Source organism: Dermacentor variabilis, chromosome 9, assembly GCF_050947875.1.
Source record: "Dermacentor variabilis isolate Ectoservices chromosome 9, ASM5094787v1, whole genome shotgun sequence".
Taxonomy (NCBI): Eukaryota; Metazoa; Arthropoda; class Arachnida; order Ixodida; family Ixodidae; genus Dermacentor; species Dermacentor variabilis.
Window position 1 is genome coordinate 135,315,331 of NC_134576.1, and position 12,351 is coordinate 135,327,681.

The 12,351-nt window shown below is 46.4% G+C and overlaps 1 protein-coding gene across 6 annotated transcripts in view; it reads left to right on the forward strand.

Annotated features, from left to right (window-relative positions):
- The window catches only part of LOC142557603 (complement C3-like), an 85,421-nt gene that overhangs the window by 39,873 nt on the left and 33,197 nt on the right, over window positions 1-12,351 (forward strand). For all 6 annotated transcript variants that reach the window (XM_075669561.1, XM_075669558.1, XM_075669560.1 and 3 more), the window contains 10 exons: window positions 742-871; window positions 1,562-1,615; window positions 3,132-3,323; window positions 5,589-5,769; window positions 7,221-7,449; window positions 8,735-8,944; window positions 10,041-10,140; window positions 10,858-10,959; window positions 11,667-11,855; window positions 11,922-11,997. In XM_075669561.1, coding sequence (XP_075525676.1) covers window positions 742-871; window positions 1,562-1,615; window positions 3,132-3,323; window positions 5,589-5,769; window positions 7,221-7,449; window positions 8,735-8,944; window positions 10,041-10,140; window positions 10,858-10,959; window positions 11,667-11,855; window positions 11,922-11,997 — 1,463 coding nt within the window. The remainder of the gene's footprint in view (window positions 1-741; window positions 872-1,561; window positions 1,616-3,131; window positions 3,324-5,588; window positions 5,770-7,220; window positions 7,450-8,734; window positions 8,945-10,040; window positions 10,141-10,857; window positions 10,960-11,666; window positions 11,856-11,921; window positions 11,998-12,351) is intronic.

Sequence of the window (12,351 nt, forward strand, 5' to 3'; positions counted from 1 at the left end):
AACGTCCTTCACTGTACGTTTACGACATTTCAATTGTGAAAGGAGTAATAATGGAGATCTGTTCTCAGTTGGGAAAATATATATTACATCCACTTCACGATGGACCGGGGATCATGCATCATCGCTGTCGGAGACCTTAAAGGTCTCCGACAGGGAAGATAGCGACATCATCCCCGAAGCTGCAATGTCGGAGACCTTTAAGGTCTCTGACATTGCATCTGCGTTTGAAGTATTTGAGATACTTCATTTGTTAATCGCCTTGCAGACCATGACAACCTAGCAAAACTTAAGTAACGGGCACAGGTAATGTTGCGGTAGTATCCGTTAAAATAAAGTTTGAGTCATTTGGTGGTGAATATTTTAGTCATTTGGTGAACAAGAAGCAACTTATGACTAGGGGTGCGCCATCGCACGATTACATGGGCGATTCTTCTTATTGGGAAGATTGTACATGCAGCACAGTGACAGGATGTCTATGAGTGGCAAAGTATGGAACGCAGAGGGGAACTTCGATTGCGTTAATACCTCCTGGCAACACCTGATCCACTTGGACCCCACGATATAGATGCGACGGCCGCACGGGCACAGCGCTGGTGCCAGCCGTAACAACGTTCTCCCGCCCACGCGAGGCACATACCCGTTGGCACTTACCCAGTTGGTGAACGGCAAAAAAAAACCAAATAAATATTAAAGAGAAAGCATAAAAACGTAACGCTCCATCTATGCGTGGTTCTATCGCAGCTGTTCTCGACTCTGAAGTCGCACGAGCTTGGGTGTGGGCCTGGAGGCGGGCTTTCGTCTGAGGAAGTCATCTCCAACTTTGGCGCTGTCATTATATCCGAGGAAGGAACAGAGAACGTCGTCAGGACAGGTATTTGGTGATCTTTTGCTTCATTGCTCGGACCTGAGTTTGTACACTCGATCGATATTACTCGAGACATTTCTCGCAGTTTCTGCTGTTCGACTTTGCCAACGGAAAGTGTATACAAGCAAATATTTTCAGCTGGGGTGTCTGAATTTGGTTATTGATTAGCTGATATGTCAGTCTTACGCGATAACGAAAAGACGGGTGGTGGCTTCACTTTCCCATTCACGTATCAGCCTCCCGTGACGTAAAATATTACGACAGCTAGCTTTTGCTGGGGGCTGGTTAAACGCTACACTAATAAGGATAGATAAAGGATAGATAGAATAAGAATAGATAGCTATAAAGGAAGCACTGAATCAACTTAGCAAGTCTATGAAGCTTTTCTTGCATAAAAACAGCCTAAACACTGTTAAATGGCCCGCTGTTTATAACGTCGCGCTTACGTCATGAGGGCAGCGGTGGCTAAGGCCGCGAAATGAAGAAAACGAAACATAACTGTGGCTTTATTTTCACTCATATAAGTGTCCCATTCGCGCAATAGAAGTGTGAATAAAAAAGTGAAGGAATACCCTGCCAGCCTAAACTGATTCAGGGTCTCCGGCGTTTACTTAGAGCTCACTCACCTGAAAGATTGATGGTAAGTACCTGCTGACATTGAGTTTCTATTCTTTCTTTTTTTTGCGACCATTTCAGAAGGCAGCTGTGAAGCTCGGGTTCGTCACCGCAGGAGCGTCCATCAGAGAGCGCGTGAGTAACTTTCGTCACGCATCTTTACGAAAATTACACGAGCTCGTCTCGAAGTGAGGCCGAGAATTTCGACCACCTGCGGCCTTCTAAAGTGCACCTAAATGGCGGTGTGCGAGCGTTTCTTCATTCCTCTTGCATTTAAACGTGGACGTCTAGGCCAGGAATCGAGCTTCCTGCGGCACCCGGGCCAGAAACGGGACGCCGCGGCCAGAGCAGGTGGTCGTTGCATAGCCTCTGTGAATTTTCGCTTTTACTCCGTTTCACACTTAGCTGCGGCGCCGTGCAAGCTACACAGGAAGCTCGGTCATCAAGAAGTACCACTTGGCTCGTTTTGTGGTCAAGTTGGTTAGAGACACACAGCTGTGAATCAAAAGGGCACGGTCAGGGTTGACACGTCACCTGGACAATCTTTTGTACTCGCTTTCTTTTTTTATGGCTGCTTGAAAATTTGCCTCGCACGAATTTCTCGCGGTGTCTTTTGAGCGTCATACCGTATTTGTAATAATGCACGCAACCCCGCGAAGCAGGTGTAGCTATCGGCCAGCCTTCGCTTCACTGCGCACCAACAGCGTATCAACGCGAGAGCTTGCACGTGAGGCTGCCACGCCGTGTCGCAGAGGATAAGCCCGAAAACGAAAACAACGAAAAGCTCATTGATTTGAAACGACATATTAGCAGCCACGTAATACAGCTTATAGTGTTCAGAAATGAAAACATTCTTCACATTAAATACTGAGTCTATAAAAAAAAAAAGAATGACAAGACCACCCGCATCAGTTTAGAAGCCTACCACATAAGAAAATTAGGTAGCAAGTGCTTTAGCGTTCCTTTCCTTGCTGTCTTTGATGCTGAATTCGACTTTGATGCTGAATTCGATCTTTTGGATGCGGCTGTCGGGGATTCTGATTGCAAAGAAAAAGAAAAAAAGGAAAGTAATTGTTTGCGTTTTGTTGCGCTTGGTTGGATGTATTGCGCTTGCGTTGTTGGCACGCTATCACACTTGACATGTTTTCCCTTTCATTTTCCTTGCTTCGCACTGGCATATATAAGGTGTGCTATCCCTGCCAATAAAACCAGTTGTTAGTCAGCGCTTGTGTGTACGTGTCTCCCTTCTTGTGGTCGTCTGTTTGCGCTGTTACTCATATGTTTCAAGATGAACCAACTCACAAAAAAAAGTATTGATTAAAAAAAAGAGTGTTGAACATATTTGGTGTTAGGAAGCACCGCGCTGCTTTCGAGTGCGGGTGCAGCGACTGCAAAAAAGTCACTGTAGCATCTGGAAGCGTTGCACCCAGTGCATGAAACGGTTTAGAACGACAGAAAGCTGAGCTAGTTGGTAAGGATTCATTATGCAAAAAAGATGAGGTGCACAGACAGGACACAAGAGTTGGCCGTGTTGTCCGCTTCTCTTGTGTCTCTTCTGTCTGCACGCCTCACATTTTTTGCATAATGTATGAAGCGGTTCCTTGCGCTCTCCCCTTCCACAACTGGGGACTTCCTCCTCTCCCGTTCGCAGAGCGAAAGTACAGCCGCGACCCGTTCCTGAAGGAGTGTTGTTCGCTGGGCCTGAAGCGCGACAGGGTGGGCCGTCGGTGCGGTACGCGGGCCCACATCGTGCGGCGCTACATCGAGGGAACCAAGGGCGAGCAGTGCGCCCAGGCCTTCGAGGACTGCTGCCTCAGCGCCACCAGCAGGCCCACTGGCGCAGGTGAGTGTCCGGTGGGACGGGGGGGGGGGAGGAGGTGAGTGGTAGGAGGATCTGAGTGGACGCGCCATTCGAATACACGCCACAAACGCGATGCGCTGTGAAGTTATGGACATCCGCACGTACTCACACCGATAGCACCTTCTTCCCTTCCTCTTCCTTCTTTTCTTCCCTCAAACCCCTTTTCCTGTGTAGGGTAGCAAACCGGACGCGTGTCTGGTTGACCCTCCCTACCTTTCCTTTCTCCTTTTTCACCCTCCGCCCTTCAAACAAACACGTGGACTATGGTATACATGTAGAGAAAGGGCAATTAATGGGTGCCGGGGATGTCTGTCTGACCATTCGCTTGACACGCATAGCCTGTGGAGAGTGTGGCAGATGAAGGGACCCGCTCATACGCGGTATACATGCCTATACACATGTGCTCAAGTATTCCTTTGCGGAATACCATTCAGGTGCCTGCCGCTCGAGCCAGACGAGTTAAAATGCGGCCCCCAGCAGCAATTTTCTTCTTTCATAAAACTTTAGTAAGGCCAATTCTTGAGTATGGTAGCATAGTGTGGGACCCGTACCCGAAAGGTCTCCCTCAAGAATGAGAAAGTATTCAGAATAAAGCGTTGCGATTCATAAACTCTTAAGTATTCTCGACAGGAAAGCGTAAGCGCTGTTAGAAACAAAGCAGCACTGCCTATCCTTCCTTGTCGGCGTCGTGTGGCTGTCATGAAGTTTCTTTTTATGCTGTGTAATGAGAATATTAATATAAATAAGCGAGATTACGTGCAGCCACCACACCGACACTCCAATAGAACCTGTCATAATAAACGCATCAGGTAGTATCCCACACACTGCGACTCGTTTAGATATTAATATTTCCCGTGGGCAATCGAAATCTAGAATGCGTTGCCAAATGAAATTCTAGAATGAGATTCTGTGGATTGCTTTGTCGCAAGATTGCAGCCATATTTTGGTTGCTCATGAAAGTATTTGAGCGCGTAGTTTAAGGATAACGAGTTGGTTGAATGCTTGGACACTAGTGCACGTGGGCTTGTATACTGCCTTATGATTCCAAATATAAATATTGCAATGTGCAGAATAGTGGTGTTTTATTGAGCCCCGCTAACTACAATAATGGTATATGACTAATATTGCAACTGTTTTGAGCACCTTTTGTTATTCCTTGATTCGTGAGAAACAAAGAGAGTGTCTTGTGTTGAATGCCAGTGTTGTATGACAGTTTTCTTTTCTTTTCTATATATTTTTCTTTTTTTCTTCCTGTTTTTCCTATGCTCATGTGTATTTTTACAATCCACTTCCTGTTTGGGCCTGTGCGAAGTCTACCGCATAGTTAAATAAAAAATACAAATAAAATAAAACATTCTATAATTTCAATAAACAAGCGCTTACTACTAACTGGTTCCTTATTGACGTATAAGCTTTCGACAGCACAGAAGACTGGCATGTGAACGAACAGGTGTACGCACATTGTCCATGTCCTCGTTTTCTGCGCTGCCTAGAGATTCTGTGTTTCTACGGAGAGGAGACACGAGAACCGCATGTGAAATTAGACTCTCGCACGCTGGACGAAATACACATTCATTTATTTTCCTTAAAGACCCCACGAAGGGGCATTACATAAATGGTGATGGACAGATGGTCTAAGTGTTATAACTTATGAGTCCCAGCGTGTCTGCGGTGACACGTGTTTAAGTACCTACCGTAATCGATCGCGATCTATTGCATAAATTACGTTCAAAAGATCTGATTGCGAGTGGACGAAATTTTAGGAACGAATTTTTCGGAACGGGCGTTCCCTTGCTCAAAACTGCGCTTTGCAGTAAAAGGAAAAAATGTGACGTGCTCTGCACACGAAATATTACACAAATAACAACTTAGAATTGTCTACATCACTTTAGTGGCGACATAGACAATTACAGTGTGGTGGAGGTACGCAGGTAACACTTAATTGAAGTCAGAATTGCCGTGTTTTATGTAGGGAAAGAAAAACGCTGGGTAGTGGCGCTACTCGTGACAAATCCTCTCGATAAAAAATTAGGCGGGGTGAAACAAGGCATTGCGGCTTTGTGTCGAGTAAAAAAGGTATCCAACAGCCCCCGATATTGCGGGTCTCAGAAAGCATCGCAATTTTGACAATGGGTCGCGCAATGTAGTGACACGAAGTTTACTCTGTAATTCTCTGTACACCACGCAAACTTCGCCTCGTAGAAATTTGTTTCACCTGTTTTATCCGCCCGTTTTGCACGTCGACAGCAAGTACGGACTTCGAGCCACCGCTCAGTTTCCCGGACCTGGACGACCCCGACAGGACGCGGTCGGGCGTCGGGTTCTCCGTGGACGAGACCTTCGACGAAGTGGACGGCGACGAATCTCCCGAAACAGTCATACGCAGGGACTTCAGGGAGACGTGGCTGTTCGACGAGCAGGTCATAGGGTAAGGAACGCCACAGTGGGAGAGTGACCTCTTAGCCTTCATTTCTGACCACGCAGAGCACATCTGTACAAAAAAAAAATTATGAAATGTTAGTTGAGCTATAACTTAATCGGTATACTGATTGACTATCTACAACTAAAAGCTCCATCTAGCAAATTAAAGAGCGCCGCTAGAAAACATGTGCTAAGTCTCCCATGCTTAAAACAAAATTTTTAGCTATCAAAGCGGCGTAATATAATCGCTACATTTGGCATTACGGGGTTAAAGTAACCGTGTTTATAACCCAGGCCCCTGAGCAACTTAGTTATCTCAAGCTCCTGGCATGAAGAGATCGAGAAATAGGTGCATCTTACAGAAGAATAGTGTTTTCATTATTGCATCGTACGATGTGTAATACCAGAATATCCCGGCGCCCAATGCCCGAAGGTTGCAATAGTTTGGTATTCAGAAGAAAAAAATTTGCTCGTTCTTCAAGCCTATACCGGGATCGTATAAAGGCATTAAATATAGTGGCTATGAGGGCATTATGCTTCCCTTGACGGGGTTGTAATTTCAGACAGAGCTGAATGGCGTGACATGAAACGAAATTTTGCAACTGAGGTACCCAATGGATTTCAGAACCAAAATGGTCAGTGCAGAAGGAACATTATGAATGTTGTTAGCTGCAGGCTGACCCAGCGTTGCATTAATTGCAGAGCTCGGTGTTTGATGAGCATCTCTGAGGCACCTTCTCGCAAGTATAATGCGAAACTCAAGAGGAGCATAACCACTAAAAATTTTTGCCAGAGCTGACGGAAGTTCTGTAAAAATTGCACCGGATTCTAGTATGTTGGTAGAACGAACGTAAAGATAGAGCCGTGCTTTCTGAAATCTACTTTGCGGGAGTGTCGTCGACTGAGGGGAGTGAGAACTATGACACCCCTGCTCCAGCATTCCAGGTTACGGCACAAGATATTTGCGCCTTGTGTTGTCGTTGTATTTCCGTGTCCAACGATCGTACTTTGCAGGTGCTTTAAGCGGGAAATCATTACCACCTCATAAGGTGCCTAAAGTGCTTAATCATACAAAACCACATGAAGCTTTATAGAGGATCTCACATGGATGACGCAGGATTATCGCATGCAGAGATTAAAGGGAGTTAGGGAAATGTATGTGGGAATGTTATGTGGGCGGTCATTGACAAAATGCTGGTAAATGGCGAAACGTCGTTAGTAATGAACTTGAACAAGCAGTACGAGCGAAACATAAAGGACGCGCAAGACAAGGTCCGTTGTGTCTAACGCCTTTTCCTTGTGTGCGCGTCCTTTGTGTTTCGCTGGTACCCCCTTTTCAAGTTCAGCATGTGCACCAACTGGCCCAAACGCTTGCGCTAATGTCGTTAGTAATGTTTTTTTTTTTGCATAACGCAGATGTGTTTGTAGCTAGTGTCTCCGTACTTTCCTCTCTCTCAGGCCGGACGGCGTGGCTGATTTCGCGGTCAGCCTACCGCACAGCATCACCACGTGGTCGGTTCAAGCGGTCAGCGTCTCCCCGGCCGGTGGTGTTTGCGTGCCTAAAGCACAGGAGGTGCGCGTATTCCAGCCCATCTTCCTGCAGGTGGCGCTCCCGTACAAGGTGGTTCGCAACGAGCAGATTGAGGTGCTCGTCACTGTCTACAATTACGGCGCCGAATCGCTGAGGGTGAGCGCTTGCGACTATTGTCTATTGAACGAAGAAAAATATCGGTGGATCCCAAGTATGTGCGAGAATTCATTATAGGCGAATGTTTTCGTTTTTGTACCGGAATGTATTCACCTCTTTACTTCTATGCAGCTCCGCGCTCCTTGCTCAATTCGCACTCTGGTCCCATTTTCTTGCCGACTACTTCAGTTTTGTGTGGCGGACTTCATTTTTTTTGTTGCCGACTGGTATATTGCTGGTATTGAATTGGTAGATGTGCCAGTCGCACATATACCGACTATGGTGTACTCAGTGACACATACCGATTTTTGGTGCATTAGCCAAGAATGTTCCAGGTGATGTTACTAAATTGGATGACGGACAACAAATGGCCTTACTCATTGCTACAGCACCTGTCTCACACAGGGCCCCATGCGTTGTTTCCTTGTTTCTTAATTCTTTTACTATATATGCCTTGCGGCGAATCGCCCCCCCCCTATACGATTACAAAAACAACAATAAGACATAAATGAATGAATAGAATTTATTGATAGGAAAGACCTGAGCTAGTGCGCTCTAGTCTGCTACTTTGCACTGGGGAAGAGGGAAGTGGAGTGAAAGTATTGGAATGGATGATGATGATAAGAGAAGTGGTGAGTGCTTATGTACATGAGACAGTTGCCTAGCTAGAGCCGCTCGTCGAGCTTGGTGTCCTGCAGGAACTTCAACAATACTTTTGTTGCACGCATTCAAAATGGCAGTGTCAGGCCATGGGCCGAGGATAGCTTCTTCCGACAGTAGTTGTCTGCCAACGCTGGCTAAGAAACTGTCTAACGTCCTTCGCTCCAGCATATATGCTGGGCAGTCGCACAGTACGTGTTGCAGCGTTTCGGGCATCTGGCAGTGTACACAATCAGGGCTGTTCGATTGGCCGATGCGGTGTGCGTAGCGGCGGGTGAAAGCAACGCCGAGCCCAATCCTGTGTATCAATGATGTTTTGCTCCGTGTAAGCTTCGGGGGCAAACAATAACAAATGAAAGAACGGCGAAAAAGCAGGATCAGATCGCTTGAAGGTAAATAACACTTAAGCAAGAATGAACACATTGCCGACTAGATTGACTCAGAACTCTCTAGCGGCACTCGGACGCCACGCCGTAAATAACAGGCAGGTTTTTTCTTTTCGGGTAACCGCTTCGGCCTCGGTTAGTTCACTGCCCTCATTTGGAGCGCACAAGTCGCTCATTTTTGCGTCCTCGTTTGTACAAGTGCGTTCGTCACGTGCGCTCTTCTTCTTCCCACTCAACAGGGCAACGTCTACATCTACGGCGTGGAAGGTCTGTGCACGGGGGCGCTGCCGGGAGAGCGTTCGGAGCGTCGCCCCGTGGTGGTGGAAGCCAACTCTGCGTCCAGCGTCACCTTTCCCGTTGTCCCGCTCAAGGAAGGGCTGTTCACCATCAAGATCTACGTGAAAAGTTCGAGGGGCGAGGACGTCGTCGAGAAGGAGCTGAACGTTGTGGTAAGCCACACGATGGTTGTTGGAAAAAAGGCTGCTGCATACGGCTCAACTCACGCCGTCTGAGCTCGGTACAAATCGATATTCGTGAATGCCAAAGTACATAGTACGCAGGTCAAGAGGTTCTGCTTATTTTCTTTTTTTTTTCAGCGCGTGCTTGGCTATTCGAACAAAACTGAGGGCAGGAGCTTCCGATGTTTTATTTTTCGTTTATTTCTTTATTTCTTTTTCTTTTTTTGTGCATGTTCGAATAGTGTAGTCGGGTCGGACGAAAAGAAGGCAACGCAAGGTACTTGTTGTAGTAAAGGCAAGGTGCAGAAGACCAGGAATCAAGAAGAAGAACACAAACGACAGGGCCGGTGACTATTAGAGATTTTAGTTTTGACGCCGACGCTGTACTTAGACGCCTTTTTAATGTTTTTTCTGTGCTATTCGTTGGTCATTATTCCCATAGTCATGCGGGTTTTATCACTAAAAAAAAAAGGCACCGGTCCTGTCGTTTGTGTTCTTCTTCTTGAGTCCTGGTCTTCTGCGCCTTGCCTTTACTACTTCAAGCATGAACCAACTAACCCAAGCAAGAGTTTTACTTGAAGGTACTTGGTGTCGCGTCCCGTATAGAAGCACTACTGATTAAAAAGTGAAATAGAAAGAACGGAGCGGATATTTCATGGCTTTGGACCATCAATCCTGATGGAAGGAGCTTACCTGAGCAGCTGTGACATAAAAGTGTATAATGGTGGAATTTCTCTAACGCCGTTCCTAACGGCTGGCGGTGGTGAAACCAGCATTTTTTAATACCTTATGTAGCAGAAGATACGGATGAATTGTTCTGTATCATGTAACTTCGATGAAGTCCACATAAAGCACGGAAACCTAGCATGCTGCGCAACGTCTTTACAAACCGCGTTCGAAGAGCTATGGCGAAGGTCCTAAATATTCTTTCTGGAAGAATAACGGTGGTCGGAAACGTGACGGAAAATTCTGCAGCTTTCGTGGTGTTAGTTTTGTTCTTAACAATGCCAGGGCTATGACTTCGACTAAGCCACAAGCTCTAATTTGCGATTGCGACGGTACAACAAAGGAACCTTTACATTTGCAGCCGGAAGGAGTGACGGTGGAGAAAAGCGTCTCCGTGCCAATCGACCCTGCGAACGTTCGCAGAAGAAGAACTCGGAGTGTCCGGGGCGAGCTTTACCAAGGCACGTGTGATTTTGGAAGTTTCTCAGAATGTGTGCTTTTACAACAAATCGCTTACAATGCTTCGTAATCAACATTTTCTTTTTCTAAACGAGTTGTGTTGGCCACGCGGCTGAAAAACCTCGCTGCGCATTAGGGATTCGAAGCGGTTTCCTCCGCGTGGGAGATGGGCATTCATTTCACCGTGGTGACAACGCTGCAGCTTCTGAAGCGCCAGCATGAGTTAGTAAACGCAGCCGCGACATGACCTTCATGATCTCCGGCGTGACGAGTTGCACCACATGTTGTATATCTCGGAGGCGCATGCCTGTTAGGGAGTGAGTCGCGCCGTCGTCACTGGATGTCACTTCGAGCTACACGTGATATAGCCGAGCAAAAAGACGCCCGAGCCGCAACTTGCCCGTCATATTCGCGAGTGTAGTTATTATGACTTATAGAAATTAAACCATTCAGAACAAGCCAACGAACGACAAAATATGCGCGAAAACAAGAGACCAACTGCTGCTTAAGATGCGCATTTTGCTAAAGTTTTGCGCAGTTGTTGGCATTCGTTTTTTAGAAGTTGATCGAAAACAATCTTCGCTGATGAGCATAAGGCAAACACGCGTGTGGCAACCGCTTAGGCGACAACTTGAAACACTGGGCAAGGATGATATAATAAGCTACTCAGTATGCGTTGCCTCTTCACCATTCTCAAATGCACGTGTTGATGTCAACAGATTCCCTGGATCCTGGCGCAAACCTGCAAGTTATCTCTGTTAATACGCGGTTGCCCCCAGACGCTATCCCGGATACGAAGACCTGTTCACTGTCTGTCATAGGTATGATACTTAAACTGTTTGCTTACAATATGAGTTTCTTTCGCTATTTCCTCTCTGTAAAGCAAGGCAAAGAAGTGCTACAGAATAAAACAAGTAACAGTGCAACACACAGGACATAAGAAGCAGATAGATGAAGCCCTTGTTCTATCTCCTTATAACGTCCTATGTCTTGCGCTATTGCTCATTTTTTATGCAACGTGTACCAACCCGCCCACTTTTCCACTTTATTGCACAGAAGTGTGTTCCTTGTTCGAACAACCTATGTCTCGCTCTGTAGATATCGAGAGAAGATGAAAGGGAAATCTTGTCATCCACCGGAATGTCGCGCGAATCTCGTGCAGCTTCGTGCTACATTCGGGTGGATGACAATCTTTCACTTTCATTATGCTTCTTCCACCTTGCCGTGAATTCCGTGGAATCGATTTGCCATATCAAGAGAAGATATTCGAGCTTCACAGTTTACCTTTTCTCTCACTGCTTCACAGGCAAAGCCTTGTGTGCCACAGGTTCGAATCACCTGCAGTATTGCATTGGTGGTCATGTGGGAGGCAACCGGACATAGCCGGATTTTTAACGCTCCTACTTTACGTGAAACAATGAGATAACTAGCACAGGTCGTAGTTTTAAATAATAAACAAAGCAAACATCAACTTTATGGCCGAATATAGTGTAACACTGTTGCTTGGATCGACCGCTTTATGTTCCAGGGAATCAGATGGGACCCTCTGTTCACACGACGCTTGAGAACATCGAGACTCTTATCACGATGCCCACGGGATGTGGCGAGCAGAACATGATGCTCATGGCACCGACGCTATACGCCCTCGAGTACCTGAAGCAGAACAACTTGGTCGACGAACCGCTGGAAGAGAAAGGATACCGCTACATCCGAGAAGGTGACGTCTAATGCGTTGAGAAGGAAGCAAACGTGTCATAATACATCTTACTGCGATTTCATGCAGGTTACCAGCAGGAACTTTCATTCCGCAAGAAGGATGGATCGTTTTCCGCTTTCACGCACAGAAAAAGCAGCGTCTGGTGAGTTTCGCGGTTCTTCTCTCTATGTCATATTTTCGCGCTAATAACCCGCACCTGCACTAACCAGTGCCACTAATGAACTTGTTTCATAAACTTCAAGGGAGTTTCCTTGCCACGTCTCATGCCCAAGACATCGCGGTCAACATATTATTTTAACTGTCAAACGTGTGCGTACTACTGCATTTGTCTTCCCACGATGTGTCTGCGCATCGTCTAAAACTGCTTGGTTTGTAGGAACATTCACCTGACACGTAACAATTGGTTTAAGAAGGAGCAGTGCCACCACATTGTGGCCGTTCAGCTGCGAAAGAATATCAACCTCATTGTTTTGAGAAAGGTCTATAAAATCCTTGG